The sequence below is a fragment of the Lytechinus pictus genome, chromosome 16 (assembly GCF_037042905.1).
Source record: "Lytechinus pictus isolate F3 Inbred chromosome 16, Lp3.0, whole genome shotgun sequence".
NCBI classification, from domain to species: domain Eukaryota; kingdom Metazoa; phylum Echinodermata; class Echinoidea; order Temnopleuroida; family Toxopneustidae; genus Lytechinus; species Lytechinus pictus.
The window spans coordinates 27,320,584-27,347,649 of NC_087260.1; the positions used below are offsets into that span (position 1 = coordinate 27,320,584).

General features: G+C 35.4%; 1 protein-coding gene across 1 annotated transcript in view; it reads right to left on the reverse strand.

Moving 5' to 3' along the window:
- The window catches only part of LOC129278641 (uncharacterized), a 33,941-nt gene extending 9,264 nt beyond the window's left edge, over positions 1-24,677 (reverse strand). The window contains exons 1-13 of the mRNA XM_054914787.2: positions 24,589-24,677; positions 15,177-15,366; positions 12,449-12,516; positions 11,941-11,975; positions 10,700-10,760; positions 9,244-9,307; positions 8,815-8,895; positions 7,999-8,108; positions 7,664-7,701; positions 6,878-6,960; positions 6,158-6,296; positions 5,477-5,679; positions 454-4,098 (exon numbers count right to left, since the gene is read on the reverse strand). Coding sequence (XP_054770762.2) covers positions 454-4,098; positions 5,477-5,679; positions 6,158-6,296; positions 6,878-6,960; positions 7,664-7,701; positions 7,999-8,108; positions 8,815-8,895; positions 9,244-9,307; positions 10,700-10,760; positions 11,941-11,975; positions 12,449-12,516; positions 15,177-15,347 — 4,698 coding nt within the window. The 5' untranslated portion in view covers positions 15,348-15,366; positions 24,589-24,677. The remainder of the gene's footprint in view (positions 1-453; positions 4,099-5,476; positions 5,680-6,157; positions 6,297-6,877; positions 6,961-7,663; positions 7,702-7,998; positions 8,109-8,814; positions 8,896-9,243; positions 9,308-10,699; positions 10,761-11,940; positions 11,976-12,448; positions 12,517-15,176; positions 15,367-24,588) is intronic.
- Between the last annotated feature and the right edge of the window lie 2,389 nt (positions 24,678-27,066).

Here is a 27,066-nt window from a genome sequence, read left to right on the forward strand (position 1 = left end):
TACAGAAATAAACACATGTAATTAATTAGAAAAAAATTATATTCATAAAGCCTGGTACAGGGAAAATAGGATAAAATTCTGCAATCAATGTACCTTGCCTTGCTAAAACTATGGATCATTGTTTTGAAAATTTATAATAAACATCAAGCATTATGTGAAAAATTAACAGAAATTATCAACTGGCTTTAAAAAAATGGTATTTTGCAAGGAGGCATATCTCTGTATGGATTGTATATAGGAAAGTGGAGAATAGATGGCTGAAATATGAAAAAGTGGAAGAACGTTCTATGTTAACATAGTGGAAATTTCGAAAAGCTTCTCTTTTGTTGTTACACATCAGATAAAACCTGACAGAATAACTGCTAGAATATTGGTTTCACAAAATATAATTAGATGTGCTAATGACTGTTTCTTTTGAAATGAACATGTTGTGCAAACCAAATTCTAACTTACCTGAGAGTTTGGCAAAGGGCACCTGGTTTGCTTCTTTCTATTTTGATTTCCTGTGTCCCTTCTATCCTGAATAGCCATTTGACCCCATATGCTTCCGACGATTGTCTTGTTCAGCTTCTTTGAGATGGGTTTATCAAAAGCTGCAGTCTGTGTAGCATCAGATGGGCTTTTTCCTTTGTCCAGCTTTCCCTCTTTCATGTCATCATCAAGTGCAACTTGGGTCTTCTCATCAGTAATTGCATTAGAAGACTTCTTTGCGTCTTCACTTTTAGAAGGTTGTATGGAGGAATTGCCAATGCTAGCTGATCTCTGCTCTTCCCGGTGAGGAATGACTCTGCTAAAAGCTGTTGGATCTTCATGCCCATCTGCTCTCCGCAGGTACTCACTAAAGCCACCTTTACTCTGAAGCGGTGGTTGGTGCCCTAGATCGCTTGAAGAGCTTTGGCGCAGCGTCCCACTCTGTCTTTGTTTAACCAAAGTTTCATTTGCCATTTGTTCTAGAGTTGAAATGCGATGTTGGTTGGTCGGTTCATGTTTGGCACAGATTCTTTGAGAATAGTTCAACGGAAGATTACTGTTGGCAGTAGCTCGAGCTTCATTCTTTACCTCAGGATGAGATGGCGGATTGTTCTGGCTGGTATCTCCAGGTCTCCTACCAGGTTCTTCAGCACTGGACCTTCTTGCAATTAGTTTCTTGGAAAAGCTACTTCGGTCATCCCCTACATTGTCATCTCTATCAAGGACAGCATTAAGGCTTCTGATAGCTGTGGTTTTGTCCTGGTTATAGCTCGGACTACTATGCTGAGGTCGCACTGTGATGGCGTCTGATGGTGCTACAGAATGGAAAATCCTAGGCGAGGGCAGTTGCGGACTCTTTCCTGGAGAAACATTCTGGATTGCTTGGACACCCAGGACAGGTGGTTGGACATCTGCAATAGGTGAAATCTCGGGAGGATGCTGGACATCAGCTATAGGTGAAATAGCTGGTGGAACAGACATCTCAGGGATGGGTGACACCGCGAAAGGGACAGGTGTTGGGAACAGCGGAGATATCATCCTTGGTTGAGCTTGCGCTTCAGGAATTTCCTCTGACATGACCTCCTGCATGTCACCTTCAGTTGCATCAATAGCCTCTCCTTCTGGATGGATTCGTGATGGACTTGGTGGCAAAGGGGAAAGCATTCTTGGGATGGATGGCAAGTCAAATAAGAATGTAGGCAAGATGGGAGATACCCTCTCAACAGGTCTTTCTGGGGACATAGGAGATATAGGACGGGTATCAAATCCTTGAAAGGGTTCTTCAATTGGTGACATAGGACTGTTCCTTTCCAAGGAGGGCAGTGATGCAAAGGAGGTATGGCGTTCCCGCTGCTGAGAAATAATTGGAGGCTGCTCTCTGACAAGTGCTCCATGAGAAATTTCCATTGACAATCTTAATCCTCTGCTAGTGCTTGGTCTGTCCAATTCTTCACGATTCCTCATCTCTCTGTGTGCACTTTCTCTTGAGTTATCACCTCCTGCATTGTCAGGTATGCCTTCCACACAAGATGAATCCTCTGTTTTCTCTTTGATTACATCAACAGAAGAGAGTTTGATTCTTTTACTTTGCCTGGTGGGTAATTGTTTTTTCTTGGTGTCTTTACTATCACTTGTAATAGTCTTTCCTTTATCTCCTACCATGCCCTCTCCTGTTGTTTTCAGTGTATCTATGTTTTCCCCACAATCAATAAAAGGAACCTCATCCATACATGCAACAAATTCTTCTGTCTCTGACCTCATTAAGATTTTCCCATCACTTCGAGTGGATGGATCCTCACTCTCCTCTCCTGCCTTTGAGGCTGAATCAGTATCCTTTCTACTCTCCAAGACTTCTAGGTCCAATGATTTTGCATCTTCATCCACTTTCTCATCCTCGGAGCATTGCATATCATGGGACCGTTTCTGAGATGATCTCTGTGTTTCCTTTGCAGTGACTTTGGAACCCTTTGAGGATTCCTCATCTTCTGCAGGCAACTTACAATCAGCTTTCACTGAGAATGGGGTTTTCTGTTCGGTACAGGGTTTCACTGACATCGGTACAAGTGATTCTGACGAATCAAGGTTACGTGATGCAGATCTTGTCAGGCGAGCTGGTGAAGACAGGTTTCTAAGTAGCATCTTTTCCTGAGACAATACACCCTCTCCACCATTCTCTTGTCCCAACTTGGATGGAATGCCATCATCTTTAGAAGATTTATTTGACATGGACCTTTCAGCCTTTGAAATACCTCTTCCACGTTTCCTTACAAATTGCCCACCACCTTTATCATCCTCCGAACCAGGTGGACTGCTCACTGACCTTAAAAGTTTCCTACTCACTTGTCTTGTCACTCTCTGTTTTGCAAGCACTCTTGAAACAGTCTCTGAAGACTGATCATCAAGTACCTTTTCTCTATCACTTGTAGCTACTTTTCTTTGTGATTCAGTCACATTTTCAGAGTGTTCCGTTTTGATACCTTGCTCAATTTGATCACTGAGATCTTTGTTACATTTAGTAATTACATGTTCTTTGACAGAATTCTGTTCTTCGATAGAGGCCTGAGATTTAACATTGCTCTGTCGATGAGCCAATCTTCGTGATGTCCTTCTGGTGTTGATTGAAGTGTCTTCCTCATCGGCCAATGTCATATTACTGGATTGAACGGATTCATCTGATAAAAGCTTGACCGCACCGTCTTCACTCCTTGGTGCTTCAGATGTCTTTGACTGATGGTGAATGCCAGTAAGTTTAACACTTTGTCTTAGCTGGGTTCCTTTGAGTTTGGGATGATCACCTTCACTGTCACTACTATCGCTCAATGCGCTCGATTTCCTCAGAGTCTGTCTTTTCATATTCAGCCTTTTCTTTCTCCCAATAACACTTGCTGTGTCACTTCCATCGCTAGAAGCACCGTCCTTGGGGTTGTAGACAGAATGCTTTGATTCATCACTGGACAAATGCAGGTCATCATCCAAGGTGATGTCTTTACCATCTTCCAAAGTATTCTGGCCTCTCAAGTCCTGGCTTTTGGCCTTGGAGCGAGTTTTCATGGCTGAAATCCCACCTTGCTCCGTTCGAGACCCTTTTCTTACATCCTCTTTCTCATTGACTTCCTCATCAGATGATGACAAGCTCTGATATTTTCCCTGCAGTCTCTGCGAAAAGTCTTCACTATGATTCTTTTCTGGGTCACCATGAACCTCACTGGTATTATCCTTAATTTTTCTAGGCCTTCCTCGTGGTCTCTTCTTCTCTGAAATGTTTTCAACAGTTTCTCCCATCTCCAGTCTCTTAGAACCCCTGAAACCTGACCTGACTGGGGGCTTACAAGATACCTCGCTACTTCCAGGTGTATTCCTCAAGGATCGGAGACCCCTTCGAGATGCTGCTCCATCTGTATTTCCCCCAGGATCAACCGCTGCACCTGAACTTGTTGTTTCGCGTCTTCCAGGAACCCTTCGCCTTGGGGATACTCTGGTTGATGGTCTACACTGCTCTTTGTTGAGTTGTTCTCTCTGGCGTTTCATAAGCACAGGAGTGGCGAGCTGGGCCTCAATTTTGGCTGCGACCTCTGTCAGTGTTATGTCGCTCTCATTACTGTCAGAACTGTATTTATCTTCCTGATTCTGGAAGTAAAACATCAAACAAAATAGAAGGTCAATACTGTAAAAGATTAGCATCTTGACTATTAACACCATCACTATTGTATTCTCCATTATCATTACGTTTTTAATTGTTATGGTCATGATAATCCACAGAAGCTATGGTCAAGGACCAGTAAAGCATGAGATTTTAGACTTGGAGCCGTGAATTAGCATGATATTGCCTATCATTGTGTATAAATGCTACACTGCACACCTTACAACTGGGGCCCGTCTTACAAAGAGTTGCGATTGATCGGATCGATCGCAACTATGGAAAGCCAGCAAAGTCAACATATGAAATGCGTGTTTGTTCAAAAAAATGTCTAGATATGAATGTATATCCATAAATTAATTGATTTCTTGACAATTTGGTGTGTTCTCCTTTGTTTACAATTGACATTTTGCAAATTTCCCGCAGAAAAAATTATGACACTGATGGATTTCCATAGAGTTACAATTGATTGGATCAATCGTAACTCTTTGTAAGACGGGGCCCAGATCTAGGATACAGTACTTTGACAAATAGTCTTGTGTACATTTCCTGAAAATGCTAATGAATTGTATTTTCTTATTTGAGAATCAGAATAACTATAAGAATACTAATATAAAATTTTCTGTATAATTACAAGCCTCTAGCTCAGAGAAAATGGTATAACGGTTTCAAATCAAAGCCGATCATATGACTGCAAGGACATTATTATGATTAGATATCAAATTTGCATTTATTCTTACAAGCAGGACTGCAACAGTTATGAATCTGAATTTCAGAGTGACAGATCAGAATCTCGGAAAGGAGAATGTTACATGTTTCGATGTTCAAATGCAATATCATGATATTTTATTCCAAATATGTTCTGGATCAGTACCTAAATAGAAGACTGATGATAAGGTATTTGTGGTTGCCTATGGAGGATGTGATTTGGGCATGATAAAGAGGCCTGGGGTTGAATGAGAGCCCCTGATCTGGTAGCCTCATGTCTAAATGCATCTCACGTCTGGGGCCTGTTTTGTAGCATCAATCTGGCATGTCTGATAATCTTCTTTGATAGATACATAAAACTTAGCAATGACCATGGGGCTGATTTTTACCATTGATCATACACAATAGTCAATGCAGACAATTGTAGGAATTAGTCCTGGGGGTGTTTCACAAAGATTTAAGTATGACTTAGAGTCGCACTTAAATACCGAGTTGCGTACGGTATGAAAGGCTTGACAGCATTGGTCAGATTGTGTCATGAGGACGCGCACCACTGCGTATCTATCAATAAGATCGTGCGTTGCATATCATGTACGTGTCGGCATTTAAGTGCGACTTAAGTCATACTTAAATCTTTGTGAAACACCCCCCTGAACTTACATCAGGAGGAGATGGTGGAAGGGGTGAGAGACACGTTACGGAGGTGAAATCCATCCTCGGAAAGGCTCTCCTGCTTGGAGGGGCGCTGGCAGGGTGAGACTGAACTCCAGACTGGCGAGGTTTATACGTTGGCATAGCAACAGGTTTGTCTGCAGCATTTCTAGGGTTCATTGCCTTGGAAACCATGACGTCTTCTTTGTCATCTGAAAGTAGACATAAGACAGGACAAGAGTTCTGTCATGCAATGCCTATCAACACTTTCCTGTGGACTGTTTCATTTAGCTGTTTGTATGACTTGACAAGTCTAGAAAACCAAATCATATACATACACACAAATGTACATGATCCCAGTACTTCTCTATAAATTTCAATTACCTTTCTCAGTGAAAATTATAAAAAATACCATTCTTTGAGAAGTGATGACTTCAGGAAAGCTCAATTGCAACAACCTTTTTTTTCCAAAAAATTTAAGGGGGAAAAACTCCCCCATTTTCCAGAATAGATGGATTTCTGCTTCATGAGAACGACCCTGGATGGGGAACTTGTTTTCACTAGGTATACTTGGATGTAGAGACAGAAAGTGCAGCTTATATGTCCTTCTACATACTGTTCCATCTCATCACAAGTGTGGGTTAAACTTGTGTGGATTATTTCTCTAATACTTTTCTAGGAATTACTTACCTCGGTCACTAGACTCTGTCCCCTCCATGTATTCCTTCTCCTCTTCTTCATCCTCTTTCTCTGAAGAACTGAATTGTCTCATCCTTGGGGCTTTGATCCCATGTCGTGTCAACAGGCTGCACAATTCTCTTATCTTTACCTAGTTGATAGGATTAAAGAAATTAAAAGGGTACCGTAATATGTATCTCACATATACCGGTATGTAAAATTACAGGGATTGTACGGTATGCAGATTAAACAGAGATTCTTGTATAACAATAATATATATGGTACTTGAATGTATTTTAGGCATTTATACACCTTGTTAGGTGTTCGAATTGTGCTCCTAGATTGGCCTGGCAATGCTGGGTGACAATGTCATTGATAATGATTTCATAATGATGAAATTTAACAAAATCTTTCATCTTTTCTTTCCTTAGAAAAGAGAAATTATGTACATATAAAATCTTACAAAAAACAACTATTAGCATGATAACATTCAGGACCATAATAATGATAATGATAGAAACAATAATAAAGATAGTGATTTCCATAAAAGAGAAACTATTTACATAAAATTCTTTAATAATTTTCATAGTCTGTTCCTAACATGTACATTTTTGTTATCATTATTCAATTCATTTCAAAGTTCTTAAAAATTACAAACAACAAATCAAAATGATATAACATATATACAAGACAATGAGCAAAGAAAACCAAAAAACACAACAAATAACATACCTTTGCTCTTTCAAACTTGAGGTTAAGAGAAGCTTTTGATTTCTTGACTTGGCTCATCTCTTTCCTCAACTTGCTGTTATCCTCTGAAAGTACAAATCAGATGTTGATTAGTATATACATACATATCACTCTTCTGTGAGGGCAATAGTACAAATTATCGTTGCAAGGGACCTTTGGAAAAGTTCTAACGGGTTGGACTGTTTCAGAGGCAAAATGTGTGTACCTAATTATTTTAATGCCCGCATGAAATGATGTGCATCACAGTGTATTGGATAGTAATGTGATACTTATTTAGATAATAATAATAACAATAATAATGGCTGGATTTACAAAGAGCTTTTTGCCTGAGGATACAAAGCGCTGCTATTATTACCCCGGCTTTAGCTCGAGCTACCATCACCGGCGCTCAGTGCATTCAAGGAAATAATCCTGCCGGGTACCCATTCACCTCACCTGGGTTGAGTGCAGCACAGTGTGAATAAATTTCTTGCTGAAGGAAAACAGGCTAGGATTTGAACCCACGACCCTCTGTTTGAAAGGCGAGAGTCAGAACCACTAGACCATGACGTGCCCACAAACCATCCTCATCTCAAAACCATGACCGGTCAATAGAACAAGTCAATAGTACCAGTCATCTCCAATAAATGACCAGTCACATGACCGGTCACATGAAAGCTTTCTAAGCTTTCTAAGAAAGTGTGTTTCATGTCACAATATCAAAAAGAAATAACGATGAAAATGTTAAAGATGGCAACAAACTAAAATAATGAAAGAAGTAAATCTTACCTCTTGCCTTTTCCAGCGAAGAAGAAGCTTTCTTGCAGCTAACAAGAAAAAAAAACATGGAAATAAAATATCACTGATTTGTTAAATTGTATTATCTACACAGTTCTGAATACATGAATCATATGCACAAGTTGTATAAGAAATGAAAGTGACCCCCTAAATAAAACAAGATTCATAGATTCGAATTTTCGAGCTGATTTTCCTTCGGCTTTATTTTTATACCATATCACAGATGCAGGTGACAAGTGAAACTTGAAGGCTCAGATTTTTAAAAAGTCAAGTCAGTGTTAACTTATGACTATAATTTTAATGAAATATACCACACAGATTCTTACCTCTGTTTTGTGGATTCTATCTGAGATTTCAGCTCAAAGATGTCAGACTCCAAGACAGCTTTCTCGTCATCGCATATCTCAAGTTTACTCTCATATTGTTTTATAAGAGACTGAAAAGTAAAAGAAAAATAATCAGTCCAGTTGCATTTAAATAATAGGCTTCCTTCTTTGACCAGAGCTAATATTAATATCCGACCAAAGTGAGAATAAGTATTTCACATAGATTTTTGCTTGGATGTAATACTTACATGTAGCTCTGGGTCTGGTATTCAATTCAGAAAGATTGCTTACTATTTTACGGTAAATTGTAGGACACCTTTTTGAGAAAAGCAAAAAATCCAGAAATCTCACTGGAAGTAATTTTTTTTTGTATACGCAGTCATTCTGAGCTATGCAAAAGTGGTGAGACATGTTACATGTAATTGTTCATTATTTGGCAACAAGAACATAGTGTCACATTGCTTTTCAGAAAGAATTTTGGCTAAAATTGGCTAACTAAATGGTAATGGTAACGAATAATAAAAATGAAAAAAACGGCCTCTAATTTACATATTTTGGTTGAAGAAGCCTGCACTGAAGCCTACATATACATCTTCAAGGATTAAATAGTGTTGCAAAAATAGTTGAACTTAAATGCAAGTAAGGTTTTAGTTAAACAATCTGTAAATTTATTGGGAGGGCCTTTTTCTCTTCAAGCAAATGAAAACAACAATAACTTGCTCAAATTTAAATCAAAATGGCATTTGAAATATTGCATTTGATATTTGCAATCAATTGCAACCTCAAAGATCAATTTAAAAATTGTCTACTTCTTACCTTCTGAGCGCTGAGCTTATTGTGAAGATCATCAAACTGTTTCTTACTCTCCTGAGCTTCCTGAAGAAATCGTTCTTTATCCTACAGAAAAGATAACATGAAATTAATAATTTTCTTGTCGACCCTTCACTGAAGTTGAGTGATTAAAAAAAAAGAATTATAAATACTGACCCCATAATGACCTTTGACCTTGGTCTAGTTACCTGATATGACATCATTCAATTGCCCATACTTGTGTAAGTTTTATGAAATAGAGACCTATAGAGACAATTTTTCTCAATAAAATTGATTTTTTTCAAATGAAATCGTAACTTATGAAAAAAACAGTAATGCCGTAATGTAGTTGCAAAAACGTAATAATTACGACAAAAACATATTGGTTGACACCTCTGCAAGTGACTGAATACGTATGAAACAGATAAGGTTTACCTTCTTCCATGGGATGATGTCTTTCAACGTTGTGGCAAGCTGCTCCTCTAATACCTTACAGTCTCTGTAAAGGAAATCAATCAAAGTATATGACTACAGCCTTGGAAAGATTAAAATGAAATTAAATCACAATATCATTACAACACATACGGTGCATTTCATTAAACCTATGCATCAATTTATAAATACATTTATATTATAAAAAGTGGCATGAACGTGTAAAATAGTTTATTTCTTTCGACTTAAGGATCCCTATAAACTGGAAGGCAGCAAGTAGTTTGTAATAAAAAATATATATTATTTTAGAATAATATGCTCCCTGTTCGATGCAAAAAAAACATTTTATTCAATACACCTGTTGCTATAGAGTCCAATGCAGAAAGAGATGCAACTGAATGCACATCCAAAAATCAAATGCAACTTGATTCTTGACCAATCAAAATGCATATTTCGGACTTGTGTTTGATTTAACATAGTTGCATGAAACAGGCACTTGATGTACATACACGTACTTCCTCTTTTGTTTGGCTTTAAAACTTTAGTTTTCATACAAAATTCAATATTCACTGCAGCTTCATATAAAATGAAAATATGATTATAAACAAGAGGAAGCAAGCAGTAGAATTCATTCAAACCTACTTCCTCTTTTGATTTGTACCAGGTGAAGATCTGCAAAAACATAAATCTTCACAATAATATATTTTTTATATGAATTCTGAAGGTTTCCATGGTGAAGAAAGAATGAGTGTATAGGTTTCATGATAGACCATGTATTTGTGGCCATGTAGTGGTCCTGAAAAGACCACCCAAACTCAATCTTTTGAGTTTTGACAAGTGTATTCTTGAGAATGATTTTTATCTGTAAATGCTGAAAAGCTGCTCTCTTTTTGGGGGTGGGGGTTCTGATCGTAAGTCAGTTGAAGAAAAAGAACAATTGAAACAATAACAATAACAATAAAAAGAAGAACACCAAAACAAACCACTAAGAATAACAATAAAGGCAACAATTACAAGATTGAAGGAAGAGGGGAGAAGAAGATGGAGGAGAAAGAGGAGGAGGAGGAAAGAGAGAGAAGAGGGAGAAGGGGAAGGAGAAAACCAAATAAAAAGAATGATTAAGGACAATAAGGAGACAAATAAACATAAATTTGCAAGAAAAAAAGAGGAAAAACTCTTGGAAAAAGAAGGGGGAAAAGATAACAGATAAGGCGGAGAAATACTAATAAGTTTTAACGGTTTGCATGTGGCAAATCTGAGAATTAGGCGTAAAGTATGTAAATGTAGTCCTGAAAAAGATTTTTGGTTCTCTTGGAAAGAATTAATTCATATATCTCAACATTTTGCACAATATGCTCTGTTTTTTTATGTAGAGGAAGAAAAGATAAGAAAAATGATATATAATACATGTAGCACACCTTGATTTTTACAAATAAAAGAAAAATATACTGTACATTACCTCTTTGACTGGGCTAATCTTGTAGTTAAATTTTGAATACTCTTCTGCTGTTCTTCAAAAGGTGCAATGGCATTAAGGAAATCAATCACACAAAACATATGCCACAACAGATATGAATTTCTCATTTTCATGGATCCAAGTCCAACCTTCTAATAGTTATATATAACTTATGTATTCATATTGAATAATAAAAATTGTAGTCCAACATTACTGACAAATAGCAATAATGTTACTGACATTTCTATCATTAGCATAAAACATGCTGCTACTACTACTACTACTACTTCTACTACTACTACTACTACTACTACTACTACTACTACAACTACTACTACTACTACTAGTACTACTACTACTACTACTACTACTACTACTACTAGTACTACTACTACTACTACTACTACTTCTACTACTACTACTACTACTACTGCAACATGCACTACTACTCCTCCTCCTACTACTACATGTACTCCTACTCCTACTACTACTACTACTACTACTACTACTACTACGACGACGACAACGACAACTACCATACCATCACTATTTCTACATGTACAACTACCCTCAATTTATATATTAATTATTAATTATATATATCACAGACTACATAATAGCAATGATGGCATCAAATTACAAGGAAAGTGTTCCCTTACCTAGTTTCAATTTCATTATAAAAATAGTGTTATCATTAAATGCAGAAAGTAATTTCTCTTCTCAGATATTAGTGATGTCAGATAAAATGATATGCATTTCCATCTAATGTAAAAAAAAAAATGATAAAAAAAAATAAATAAGCTACACTACACATACATCAAATGGACCAGTTTCCAGTGATTTCCAAAATATTTTTCAAAATCAATAAAATCTTATGGTGCTTGCTATTGCTGCTTTGTTTTTTGTTTTATTATATTATATATTTAAAAAAACAGGCCATTAATTACAAGAATAATATTAGCACATTATGATGCAAGCATGAAATTGATCGCTTAAACTGCCTGGGTACATTCAATGCAAATTAATTTCATTACACATTTTTTTTCTTGTGTCAATTATTATTAGTAATTCACCATGTTACCAGACATGATTATTACATGTAATTCTTTTAACAGGTGGCTTACATGACAGTTCATTATATAAATGAATACTTTCCACATGCATGTATACAAATTAATTGATAAAGATTCAAATGAATAGCTATTATTATTTAAGCAAAATTATTTGATTTATTAAAAGGATATCTTGACATTTGCTCTGGTGCTTCTGTATGAGTGTACTGAAAAGATAAAATAAAATCGAAATTAAAATACCTCCTGACAATTATCAACTGAGAAAGGCTATGACAAAGAGCAACTTAACTCATCATTTCATAGTAGGTATACATGTTAATCATAATCAGTCACATTCACTTAATTTATACTATTTGAACATAACATAAAATTTCAGGGATCTTTTTTTTTAGTATTCCATGACTCCTTGGGGGAATTTGAGGGCTAATTTGAATTCCAATTTTCAATCAATTTACATTTATTTCACTCTCGATTAAAAAATGCCCATAATACAAAATATAAGAAATTATTTACAAGTATAAGTACAAATGAACATAAAATAACGGATCTGCATAAGAGAGGCAAGAGGCATTGCATAGGCTCAGTTCCCAGAACAAAATCTGCCCCATTCCATTCCTTAGCATTAATTTTTGGTGGAGTATTAATAATAAAATATATACTCCACTCAAACTATACTCACTCTGTTAATATCATCTTTCTCTTGATGTCTACAAAGAAAGCTCTGTCTCTTTTACTGTCTTCTAGCTCCTGTACACAAAACACATGAACATTTCAAGGCCTCAATCATGAAATATATACAGAAAGTTACCTGTATCGACTAAGATAGGCCTGAGTTACATTTATTTTGAAAGCCATTTAATTGTTCTTTGTAAATAGGTGGTTTTGTTCAGAGGAGGGAGTGATTACATGTACTTCTCCCAAAATCTTGCTGAAAATTGTATTTCATATACATCAATTCCATGAAATGTCTATTTATTGTCCTAATTCCCATGAAAATTTTTGATTCAGCCATTAACTAACAGGAAAACATTAAATCTTCCCATTCTTTTAATTTGAAAAAGTCAATTTCTTTAAATTTCATTTGATGTTAGACTACTAACAGCAATATGCACATGTGGGAGAGTACCACAATCTGATGAAAACAAATAAAATCTGTGATTTTATAATCATATATATACACATTTCATACAAATGGATAATCAAACAAGTGGAATGCCGCTGGCAGTCTTGCCTGCATTACACGATTTGATATACATGTAGCAGCAGTGCTGACTTTGGAAACAGCTATTGAATAATTATTCACAAAAGAAAACATTCATGTAATAATAAAATACTATGTCCAATGACCAAAAATGACCTTTGACCATGATCACGTGATTGAAGATGTGTGCAAAACAAACATTTATACTTGATTACCCTTATGTCGATGTTTCATGAACTAGATCCATAAAATCGGAATAAGATCGGAAAAGCGGCGCCTATCGTCTCGCTCTGCTATGAAAATAAGTTGTAGAATTGTTGATATTCACCTTGCTATGCTAATCAGTTCCTTTTCTCAACTTGAAACAAAATTTAAAATCAGATCTATTTTTTTTTCCTTTTTAAATTTTTCAATAGTTAGCCCAACTGTGCATTTTGAAACACCCATATAAAGCACCTTATAAATGTTTTTATTATTATTTATCATTAGTATTATCGAAGATGGCGTCAACGCTCGGTAATATCAACTCATCATCATTGATCATTATCACCATCACCATTATCATAATTTTTCACTATCATTAATCATCATCATCATTCATCATAATCCTTATCATCATCATTATAAACATCATAATTTCATTTAATTTTGTTGTATTTCATTTATGGGAAGACCTTTTCATCAGTCTATTAACATTCCTGTCTTTCATGAGCATCATAACATCATCATTGTCATCGATGTCATCATCAGTATTCAACATCATCATCATCATCAACATAAAAAAATAATTAATTTTAATGGATTTCTTACATGAGAAAAAGACCTTTTCTATCAGAATTTTTTAGATTCCTGTCTTTCATGAGCATCATATTATAATCATCATCATCACCATCATCATCATTATGATTAGTATTCAGTAACATCATCACCATCATCATCATCATTCATTCATTCATCATCATTATAAGCATCATTTCATTTCGTTTTTATGTATTTCCTATATGGGAAAAGACCTATTCATCAGACTAATACATTCCTGTCTTTCATGAACATCATATTATCATAATAATCATCATCACCATCATCATTGTCATCATAGTATTCAACAACATCATCATCAATCATCATCATCATCATCACCATTAACAACATCATCAACAACCAGATTTTTTTCATTTTGATGTACCGTATTTCCTACATGGCCAAAATATCTTTTCAGACTATTTGCATTACTGTCTTTACTTGGTACAGGATTCCTCTAAAAGACTCCATAATGGTGTTTAAACTGGAGGTGAGCCGTGTGCGGTCACCAACTTAAGCTCCGGTTTTACTTTTAGGGCTTTTTGGAGCGCTGATTTAAAGGTTCCTAGGGATGGTTGGGATATGACTGACGAGGGGAGACGATTCCAGTCTTTTACAGAGCTGCCAAGTTGTATTTTGCATTTTCAGTATTCTTATCCCCCAAAATCAGTACTTTGACAAAAAATCAGTATTTTTACCGTGTGAGATAAATATTTTGTATTTTCCCCCAAAAAAGTGTATTTCATAATAAAATGCTTGGCGCACTCACCCATCACGGCGCTCAAGCTGCATGCAAGCTAAAATGTGCACTGCTCTTGCAGATGAAAAAAAAAAACATTGAAACTTGTGTATATCTCACCCTGGTTTTTACAAAATGATTGAAAAAAAAAACAAGTTTCCTGAAATTACATTGATCTAATAACCATATTTGTGTACGTTTTATGAAATAGAGACATATAGAGATGATTTTTCTCAATAAATTTCGATTTTGTAAAAAAAAATAAAAAATAAAATGAGTTTGCATGTGCATCTGTTCTGTAGAACTGTTTATAGTCATGACCCTGTCTTGCTTGATTTTCCTTCAGGGAGATGTGTTCCTTGTAGTTGATGTCAATTAAACCATGAATCATCTTGAACTAGAAGGTGATTTGGGAACTCTGCCACTCCTCTTGAGCATCATGTCATCATCATCATCACCACCATCATTATTGAAATCATCATCATCATCACCATTATTAAAATCATCATCATCATCATCATTAATTAAATCATCATTATCATCACCATCGTCATCATCATCGTCATTGTCTCCATCATCATCATCAGTATTCAGTAACATCATCACTATCATCATCATCATCATCATCATCGTGAAATCATCATCAATACTATTTGTATTAAATACCTTCTGTAAGACTGTGCAGTTGTGGCAAGACGGCATCTCTACGGTCTCTGACTGGACCCCATCTGATGAAATAACCACCTCCATCAAGGCCGGTTCCGGCACAGGTTCATGGTGAGAGGGATCATGATGAGAAGGTGCAGAGGCCCCTATGCCTCCAGACGATGTATCCATCTATCCCAAGTAATGTGATCTGGAAAAAAAAAAATTCTTCATTTTCTTATTTCTTTATTCAAGCTTCCTATTTAATACACACTATTCGCCCAGCCTTACACATCTGGGGCCTGTCTTACAAAGAGTTGCGATTGATCCGATCAATCGCAACTATGGAAAGCCAGCAAAGTCAACATATAGAATGCATGTTTGTTCCAAAAAAATTATAGATATTAATGTATATCCATAAATCCCGGGGGGGGGGGGGGGCACTACCATTGACGAGTGGATACCATGCGCGACCATGGGGTCTCGAAAAGCACCCTAAACACATATTTTCCATATTCTGAAAATGCATCCCTTAACAAGTATTGGCGTGTGAAACCCTGCCCTTAACAAGTATTGGAAACTAAACAATACTCTTGCCAAGTATTCCCTGACTTGACCCCCTAAACAAGTACAGCAATATTTTTATTGTCATGTCGCGGACGTCGCTTTTACCTTTACCTACATCATTGGGTTTAGTACAGCCCAATACCTCCCACATCTCGCGCAAATCGTACTCTAAACACGTAGTGTTGACTCTTGGGGCAAAAAGTACATCCTTTATAAAACATTTTAGTCTTAATTCTTTACACCCTCGCAAATATGACACTAAACACGTAGCTTTCCTAGCGAAAATAGATACCCTTTTTTCATTATTTTAGTGTTTTTGACACCCTTATTACGTTACGTACGTAACATGCCCTATCTTGAAAAAGACATCCTTTTTACGTGTTTTTTTGGTCGCGCATGGTATCCATTCGTCAATGTAAGTGGCCCCCCCCCCCCAGGCCATTAATTCAATAATTTCTTGACAATTTGGTGTGTTCTCCATTGTTTCAAAAGGACATTTTGCAATATTCTTGTAGACAAAATTATGACACTGATGGATTTCCATAGAGTTACGATTGATTTGATCAATCGTAACTCTTTGTAAGAGTTGTGGATAAAAAATGTCAGAGTTAATTGAGCGCTTGGACAAAATGCAGAGCTCCATCTACGACATGCAAATGGAAATGGATTCCAAGTATAGAGAGATTCAGAATCTAACCAAAATCACCACAACACAAATATCCCAAATCGAAATGCTTGATCGAAGTGTTAACAGTCTAGAGCAATACTCTCGTAGGTCATGTATCAGAATCCTAGGTAAAAATGAAACACAAGGAGAAAACACAGACAACATTGTTTCAGATATCTGTCAGTCAAAGCTAGGAATTCAGATTGATGTAACAAGAGATATTGACAGATCGCACCGCACAGGAAGAGCAAGGCCCCAGTCCTCAGACCATTCTCTATCGCCGCGTCCAATAATCGTGAAACTTACTTCATATAGGAAAAGGAAAGAAATACTTCAAAAGAGAAGGCTTCTGAAGGGGTCCGGCATCATCATCGTGGAGGATCTTACTGTGAGAAATCAGAAATTGTTGAAGAAAACACGTGAACACAAAAGTTGTACAGTGTTGGTCATCCGATGGTCGCATCATCGCCCTGCTTCCAGCCCGAGGAGGGAAGACCATGACTAAGCTGATTACCTGCGAAGAAGATTTAAACAAACTTTAAACTTGAAACGAACAGAACGCGATCAGAATAATACAAAAAAGAAATGCATGTAATAAACATTTGTTCTCACTTCTTAAATGAATTATAATGTGGGTAATACCACACCTAACATATGTTTTACCCCGGTGAACTCCATGCATGTTTTAATATTGCCTTTTTTCACATCCTTATGTACTTTTATGAATATTGATATTTTTTATTCGTTTGTTGTTGTTAAATGTCTACCTGTAATTTTTTTAGAGAATGAATAAACAATTGCAACCATGACTTAAACATCTTGCATGAATTTCTGTTGCTTGATAATTTATAATTTTCTCCTTGTAAGAAATATTTTACACCTGATGAGTTTAACACATACATTGAGAGTAAAGCAAAATCAGCATATCCATTTTCATGTATCCACTTGAATTCAAGAAGTCTACTCAATAATTTTGATAATATCATTTTATTTTTAAACAGTGTGAAACTTAAACCTACAGTAATTTGTATCACTGAAACCTGGTTCCGGGAGCACACTATACACCCTTTGTGTAATATAGATGGATATAGTTTTGACGGCGTTAGCCGTTTATCAAGAAGAGGGGGAGGAGTTGGAATTTTTGTAAATAATAGTGTGCAATATGTAAGACGCTCCGACTAAGAACATAATGATAGTTGTATCGAAAGTGTGTTTGTGGAAATCGTCAATGATAATTCTGGTATTATTGTTGGTTCAATCTATAGGCCCCCAGATCAGTCAATTGATGATTTTTTTGAGAGATGCTCAAATGTTTTAAGTATTGTAAATAATGAAAATAAAATAGTTTATTTATTAGGTGATTACAATATCAATTTATTAAATGTGGGTAAAATGCAATATGTTGATAATGTCATTAATCTATTGTTATCACATCATATGTATCCATTGATTGACCATCCTACCAGAATCACGGATGACACAATCTCTTTAATTGATAATATAATCACCAATGATATACACGCAGACAAAGTTGAATCGGGAATACTAATAACTGACATCAGTGATCATTTACCTGTATACTCTATTAGCTGGAATGATATTAAATCACAGCAAAATTTAGATAAACCGCTTCGAATAATCAATGACAATAGTATTAAGTGTTTCTTAAGATCCATTCCAATGGTCAATTGGTCTTGCCACAATAACAATCCAAATGCAAATTACGTGCAATTTCTAGAGAAGTTTTTAAATGTATATAACTTATGCTTCCCCTTGGAATATTTGAAGAAAAAACCTAAAAAGAATAAACCATGGATTAATTTTGATATTCGAAAGTTGTCAAAGAAGAAATGTTGTTTATATCGACTTTATCTAAAAAATCCATCTCCATATCGTAAAGAAGTGTACAGAAAATGTAGAAATAAAGTCAGTAATATGATTAAACAAGCTAAAAAACATTATTTCTTGGAAAGTTTTGCAAATTCCAAAGGAAATATGAAAAAAACTTGGAATACTGTTAATTGTGCAATCGGTCGTGCAAATAAAAAGTGCAATATTGATTTTCTGAAATGTAATAATCAAGTATTATATGATACCTCTGCTATTTGTAATGTATTAAATGAATATTTTATCAATATTGTAACTGAAATGAATTTTCCTGTTGATCAGGGCAATAATTTAAATTTGAATTTTTGTAGATATTTGGATAGAAATCCAAAGACTTGTTTTTTCAAACCAATCACTTGTACCGAGATAAAATATATTGTGTCAAACATAAAAAGTGATTGCAGTCCTGGGTATGATGATATAAGTATCAAGGTTATAAAGAAATCAATACATATTTTATGTCAACCCCTTTGCAATATTCAATCAATGTTTAGATCTCGGTATATTTCCTGATGAATTAAAGATTGCTTGTGTTGTTCCTGTATATAAAAATGGTCCGAGTGAAAATGTTTCAAATTACAGACCCATATCAGTCTTGCCAATTTTTTCAAAGATTTTAGAAAAGTGTATATATAATAGATTATTTGATTTTATAAACAAGTGCAATATATTATCTCTACATCAATACGGTTTTCGTGCTGGTCATTCAACTTCTTCGGCTCTTATTGATTTTGTCCATACTGTTACCAACGCTCTTGATAATAAGAAATATTTGATAGCAATGTTTTTAGATTTGAAGAAGGCTTTCGATACAGTTGATCACCCTATTTTATTGAACAAACTAGAATTGTATGGCATAAGAGGTAATGTACTTAAATTATTTAAAAGTTATTTATCCAACAGAAAACAATATGTTGAAATATCCAAATGCAAATCACAGCTTAAGATTATCTCATGTGGGGTTCCTCGGGGTTCTATTTTAGGACCGCTCTTGTTTCTCCTCTTTATTAATGATCTTAGTAAAGTATCCAACTTATTACATTGTATTATGTTTGCTGACGACACTAGTCTGTTTTTATCTCATACAAACTATCATGTTTTACACAATTTATTCAATTCTGAACTTGAATTAATATCTGAGTGGTTTTATGCAAACAAAATGATAGTTAATCTTGCCAAAACCAATTATTTGATTTTTAGTAATTTATTTTTACCAGATAGTCTTTCAATTAGAATGTGCAATACAGATATTAAGTGTGTAACGTCAGTAAAATTTTTAGGAGTAACAATAGATAATAAGTTTACATGAAAAAATCATATTGATAATCTGTGCAATAAGCTTGCCAAAAATATAGGAATAATGTATAGATTAAGATCATTTCCTAAGGAGATTTTAAAACTAATGTATTATGCTATTGTATATCCATACCTCAATTATGGTATTCTAGCCTGTGGAAGTGCAAGTAGCATTCACATTGATAGATTATATATTTTACAAAAACGTGCAATAAGAATTATGTCTCATGCTCCTTACCTTGCCCATACGAATCCTCTATTTGTTGAATTGAATGTATTAAAATTTTATGATATTCATGCATTTCAAATTCTTATATTTATGTATTTATGTAACAATAACCTCTTGCCAGATTATATCAAAACATTCTTTAAGTTCAATAGTGATTTCCATGGATACAACACAAGAAATGCAAAGGATTTCCATCTACCTAAGCCAAGACTCTCACCTTTTAAAAACTCAATTTTATTTCAAGGACCACAACTCTGGAATTCTATTTCTGTAGACATCAAGCAATCAGTTTCATTAAATGTTTTTAAGTCAAAATCAAGGCAATTTATTTTAGATAGTAATTCATAAAGTTTGTTTGTATAAATTTCATTCAGGCATTATAGGCACCCCCCCCCCCCCTTCGTTGTAGTTTAGTGATTTTTTTCTATCTTTGTTATTGAAGTCTTTGTATAATTATTATGTTATAGGGTCAGCTAATCACAAGGCTTGTTCCTTTCTTGCTGTCCCTCTCATAGTCAATCCAATGTTTATTTCTATTTGTTGTTGTTGTTTTTTCTATTTTGTGAATATGATACTTTGTATATGTATGTTTTTGTTTGGATTTTTATGAGCAAATAAATTGAAATTGAAATTGAAATTGAAGACGGGGCCCTGGCTGACAAAATGCTATGTATCTGCAAAATGAGAAGAAAATGTATATCTTACCTTTCCAAGGGGAGTTTCCTTAACTTTTATTTGTTATGCATAATTTATTTACTTTACCATTATGAGTGTGTGTCTATATTACATGTATGCGTAGATCAAAGAAAAAAGTCCACACAACCTGGGAACAATACAATTGATTTATTCTCTTTCAATCATTTCATATTTACAAAGATAAAATAAATTATATTTTACCACAAATCAATTTGCAAAATATAATAACAGCAAACAAGGTTTACGTACAAGAGTAACAAGATACATAAAGTAAAAGTACATTAACTTGGTGGTCGTGGCTGCAGAATTAATATTTTAGAAGTTTGTTTTATTCATTTTTAATGTTTTTCTTCATATTTTTGGGGCCACCAAACTTTTATATCGGGCCACCAAAAATATTATATGAAGGTTTTGGTGGCCCAAATGGTCCACCACCAAAAAAAAGTTAATGTGGAGCCTTACATCAATAATTATGAATTTTATTATAAAATATATATATAATAAAATATTGTATGATATTTTATACATCTCTACAATTAAAAAATACTATGTGATATTAATTTCATACTTGACGTAAAAGCCGCTATTTAACAAAATATATGTATGATGGTGGGCCCCAAGTCTGCGCACCTAACAATTTGAGTTAAGATTTAACATGAATTTCTTCTTATTTCACAAAATCTTTTGGTTAATAGTGTTCCTTATATTATCAAGAGTAAGTGTACCAAATTTCTCATTTAAAAATGAAAGAAAATATAAGATTTTCTTGAAAAAACCTTTGGGCAGTCATTTTCAGATTGAAAAAAAAATGGTACCCCATGTCTGCGCACTCATTCACTTTGCACACGATTCAGGGATTTTGATGACAAAGGCTGCATTTTGAGGCCGTCACATGAAATGCCCTGAATTCTATTATTTTTCCACCATATTGAGTCAGATTTTTTTATGAATACCTGTACCTGTCTATGTATTGCATGTGTAAAGTTTGTTCGTGCTCGTTGCGTATCTTCTTTTACTAGAATCACGCAGATACGCGGGTGCGCAGATTTGGGAGGCCGCGCAGACAAGGGGGAACTGACCATATAAAAAAATCAAAAATTAAACAAAACAACGCATTGGACACGTCACAGTGCAAAATACCTAACAATATGGCAGCGTTGACATTGTTAACAACTATCGTAAGGGGCGTTCTATTTATAAATAAAAAAGAATTGCAGCTGTCTACCACTAGGGAGGACAATGAGTCTCCTGGAACCCGCGACACCGCCTGCGAGGAAGCCGCAGCTCGCTGGTGGACCCAATTTCGATGCAAAATGAAGAAACGATAAATACATTAAAAAATCTTTTTAAAATACAAATCTTAACATCTACAAGATAAAAACAACACTCATACTCACAAATACTATACTTGTCCCTACTATTATCGTTCGTTATCTAAAAACTGGCCGATGCCGGAGATTTCAGTGGATTTTGTACCCAATTCCTCCCGGGTTTTCTCTCTAACGCACGGCGAGACCAATGCAGAAGTGACCGTGTTTTTTCCACATTTTGATCATTAAATTGCTTGTGATTGGCAACTGGTAAGTCTAAGAAAAATGTGGGCTAACTTCAGCAAAGAACTTTTGATAGAGATTCTGATGTCAAATGTACATTGGCCCCGCCCCCTCAATCCAGAAATAATGCTGAAAAAACAAAAAAAAAATATGATCCCTTGCATTTTTTGAGCTGCACATTATATGGCCGTTAGAAAATCGTATTCTAGTGTTATTCCTGTTGGTTTCATGCCAATACCTATCAGGGTTTTGGATTCCCAAGCAAAAAACTAAAAATGACGTCATCCAGCGCTGTTGAATATTCACGTTTCCGACGATCTTTTCGATCACGTGGTTACGATTCCTCATGAATATTGATGAATCAGTAGCGTGGCGCGACGCTTGACTTTTACGTCTAGTCTAAAATACAGTCCCTTTTTTGAAAATATTTAGAGAAATACAGTCGCTGCCATGTAAAGTGAGGAAAATCAATCGAATGAAATAATAAAAGACTGGATATTAGTCTAAATTATTTATGAATGGAATTTTCCACAACATGAATGGAAAGACCGCATGCGAGAGATCAAATGGCACGTGTTCGACCCCAAGCCCGTCAAGAGACCCAGGGAATTCCCCTGATTGACGCAGAAATTCAAAGCTTGATCGATGGGCTTCAACATTCTATTTGAAGAAATAAAATTCAGAGAGGATGAGAGAACGTGAGAGAGATCGGGGGGGGGGGGGTGAGAAAAAGATCTGGGATTAAATTGCTGATAATACAGTGAAACTGTTCAACTAAAAAGTTATTTTTATTATTTATTTAGCTCTACCGATGTGTTCAAGTCACCCCCATTAATAAATTAACTTTCTAACTTTAATCGACAATGAAAACAAGTTTCATGAAAACAAGTTTCAGCTTGTCCTGCCTTTTTCACCATGGATCTTCACAAATACGCTCCTCTGAACCTCTTATTAAAAAAAAATTGCATAAAAGGAACAATATTTACCAGTTCTGACTTTTACGTCAGTCTGGTTACAACATATGCTAGACGTAATCATATACCTTTCTTGAAATAAATATTTTTTGGATGTTCACATTTTTGTTTTTTTCGATAATTTCCAAAAAATAATTGTAGAAATAAATTGGTATAGACAATGGCCGGGGTTCGTAAACGTCATAGGCACGTGTGAGGTGTTTCAAGTTTAGGTGAGTACTATTATTACGTTTAAAAAATAATTCTTTTTTTTTTTAATTATGTTTTAATTATGTTTTTAATTACAGGAAATCACAATATTTACATAATAAGACATGATCGTAAACAAACAAACAACAATAAAACAACAACATTTAAAAACGTAAATTATAATTACTACAAATATATCTTGAAATTGGCAACGGCATGTCATGACTGTGTGGAAAGAAATTGGGAAGCTAGCTAGCTGCGGCCGGTCTAGTACCGTATACGCAGTGCATTGATCAGTACCGGGTGCGCTGGGCATGGCAAGACCGTGACTACGTTCAAAGTTCTGACGGAGAAGAAAAGATGGAAATAACTTCCACCAAAAACATGATCTAGAAGTCGAATATTTCAAATGATCGTCATTTATAGACCTGTATGAAATATGAATCACCATTTATTTTTAAAGTAAATCGTAAATTTCTATTTATGGAGAGACTTTTTTTACTTTTTAGAATGCATGTTTCGTAATAACGTCTCGTGCACAAGCTACTACAGACTACGAGCCGGGCTGGAGCGGCAAATATAAAATTGAATATTAATTTGCAGGAGGTCGTTCGAAACTAGCTATTCATCGACCATTTACGTTACAACTAGCTTCGGGGAACTTACGGGGCTGAATCGGTTATCGCTGTCCCTTTCTGGTCTCACAAAGGCCATAGTTTGACACTTAATATCTTCACTTTTTGGAAACCTTTGGAACTGGGAGTTGGTATGTTTGCTTTGATTTTGTTTTCTCTTTCATGTCATTGTAAATAAAAATGTGAAGACGTTCAAATAAAAATTCTAGGATTTCAATTTGTCCAGCCTTCTGCCACGACAAGGCTTGTCGCAAGAGTTTGGACAAGACCGTGGGAATTTGGCAGAAAATACAACAAAAGAACCGGTGAGTAACAGTTAGAACCGATTATATTTAATTTCATAATAATTAGAGTTTAGACAGTGTCCGTGAAAGTTCAAGAAGAAAAAAAAAAAAAAAAATTGTGATATTAGCCTAATGCTTAGTTCTAAGCTAGGGCGGCCCAAATGCTCGTGAGTGGAGTCCCATTTTCTCAAAACAGGTACGTTTAGCCACTTTAGGGGTGTCGCCTAGAGTGACAAGTTAAAGGATACAGCTAGCATTTTTCCTGGCTTTAAGTTTATCAATGCTTCGAAATCGACAACAAAATTTTTAACGTATGGGGCTGAAGAACAAGGATCCCCACCCTCTCATGAGAAATGACGCACATTAGTTCAAGGTTTTGGGCGTAAATTATATGATGACAGCATTATTTTTATATGCTAGTGATATTATTAGATGGATATAACAAAGGCAACTTACCATTCCATTGAATAACCACTGGAAAAAACACAAATTTTCTCGCCTTTACTGCCAGGTCCAAATCGGAAAAACATCGCAGCACGTTCGGTGCGCGTACCTTTGCAGTTCGCGCGCTCGTGTGTACGTACGTACGTAATACGTGTATCACGCACAGACAGGTCGCCATCAATGAACTAAAATATTTCTAGTTCAGTGGTCGCCATCCACAGATCCGTCGAAAACAAATTTCCCGAAACTAAATCCCAAATTTCCCTAATTCATAGATATTTCCTGGAATTTTGAAGTTTGATTTAACAAAAATCAGGCAATAATACAGCGAACCTGAATTTGACCAAAATCAAGGAATTTAAAGGGGAATCCAACCCAAATAAAAAATTTTTTTTAAGGAAAAGAAAAATCAGACAAGTTGATAGGTAAAAGTTTGAACAATATTGGACAAACAACAAGAAAGATATGAATTTTTAAAAGTTGTAAAAATTGGTAATCACTATACCAATGGAGACTTCAAATTGGCCGCATATGGGATGTCATAGTGATGTAAGGCAAGGACTACTCTTCCATGTACTCCAATACATATTATGGCTAAAATTTCATTTTTCCCAAAAGTTTTATTTCAAATTATATTTTTCTTTCATGAGGACATAAAACAATATACTACCTGTGTTATATTTAGATTACTTCCCCAGGGGAATGGGTACTTACGAGAAAACCACAAATTCCTGATAATAAAGTACATGGCCTATGGGAAAGTTGTCCTTGCCTCTTGTCATAATTTACTGACCCAGTTGCCAATTTGAAATCTACATAGTATTAGTGATCTCAATTTTAAAGCAGCTATAACTTTCTTATTGCTTAACCAATTTCTTTCAAACTTTCACTATTCTGTTTAATTCATTTTTACCTTGCCAACACAACATTTTATGGCCAAGGCTGGATTCCCCTTTAACATTTTTTGTTCACGCCCTCTATCTTTAACCCTAAACAGGCCGGGGGTTGAATCAACCCCCCCCCCCCAAGATCTTCTGCGATCACTCCGCCGCGCGAATTTTTTTGACCGCGCCACTCGCAGAGTTTATACTTTTAGGTCTCGCGCATCTTTTGAGACCAAATTTACGAAGCCCGGGTACGCGGTTCCGAAATTACGCAACATTTCGTAAGTGCATGTCAGACCAAAAATTGTTCCAAAACGTGATTTTGTGTACAAAGTCAATGCAAATTGAGTTTTCTCATCTTATTCATAAAGATATGATTATTTTTACTTTAAACAGCTGAATTCAATTGATTTTAGCATAATTATGCTTCAAAAAGGTTGTGCAATAAATCTGGGGAAAAAAACAAAGAAAAACAAAAGGTTGAAAACCAGAGCCTAAAACATAAGAAAATCATAAAACAATAAAATACATAAGAAATTGATTTCCAAACCGAAGTTTTTTTTCAATTGCGATTGTTAAGAATGGTACAAAGAATATTTTTACCAAAAATTAGCATTCTAGGTGCTTTATTTAGTGAATTAGAGCAAAAAGTATGATTAATGCATACATTAGCATAATTAATTCATAAAAAAAATTAAATCTCATTATTTTGGAAATTTAACCATACAGCCTTGTAGATTACATCGCACACTACAAGCGTGCAAATTTTTGCGGCGCTTGGGCAATCGGCGGCCAAGATCTCAGGGGGGGGGGGTGTTGAATCAGCCCCCCCCCGGCCACAGAACAGCCAAAAAAGCCCAGCCTATAAAAATAAAAACAAAATTACGGAATGCGAGCGCGGAGCGCACAAGCGGAAAATTTTGAGCTTCATACGTATCAGGTATTCTTTAAATATAGCTTGAATATTAAAAGTTGCTACTTACGATTGTTTAACTGTAATTTTTGGATTTGATATAGGACCTACTTATTCCTGCATGGCTTGCATTTGGGTTTCACATTTTTTAAATTTAGGCCTATTTATGTTTTATTCTTTAGAAACTTATATATATAATATAATAGAGAGTCTCATAGAGGAAAGGGTCGCTAGCCATAATTAAAAATTACCAGCGGTGCGACAATGACTTGACCATATTTCTAGACGAATTCAAAATATTAGTGGCGAGAAACAAATTAAAAATAATGCATTCCTAAAAAGAAAATATTGATCATCCAGTCTCATGTTATCAATTAAACTATAGGATTACTGTACTAAGTGAAGCTCAAATTTGGTAAAATGTCACTATATTTTGCCTGTTTCTTCCCCAATTCTCAAGAAAATTATTTTCTTTGTAATTCTGATTCTAGATAATAAAAAAATTTACCAGTGGTGCATTTTTCACCCGGATTTTTTTTAATAAACTGCAATCACTGGTGGTGCTCTATCTTCCAAATCTCAGAAAGGGCAAGCCCATGTATATTTTCCACAGTGCAAGCAGATCGAGGGCCATGCTCCAGCCCCGGCCTACTCAATTTAGATCAAACACACACAAATAAATATCATTTACTG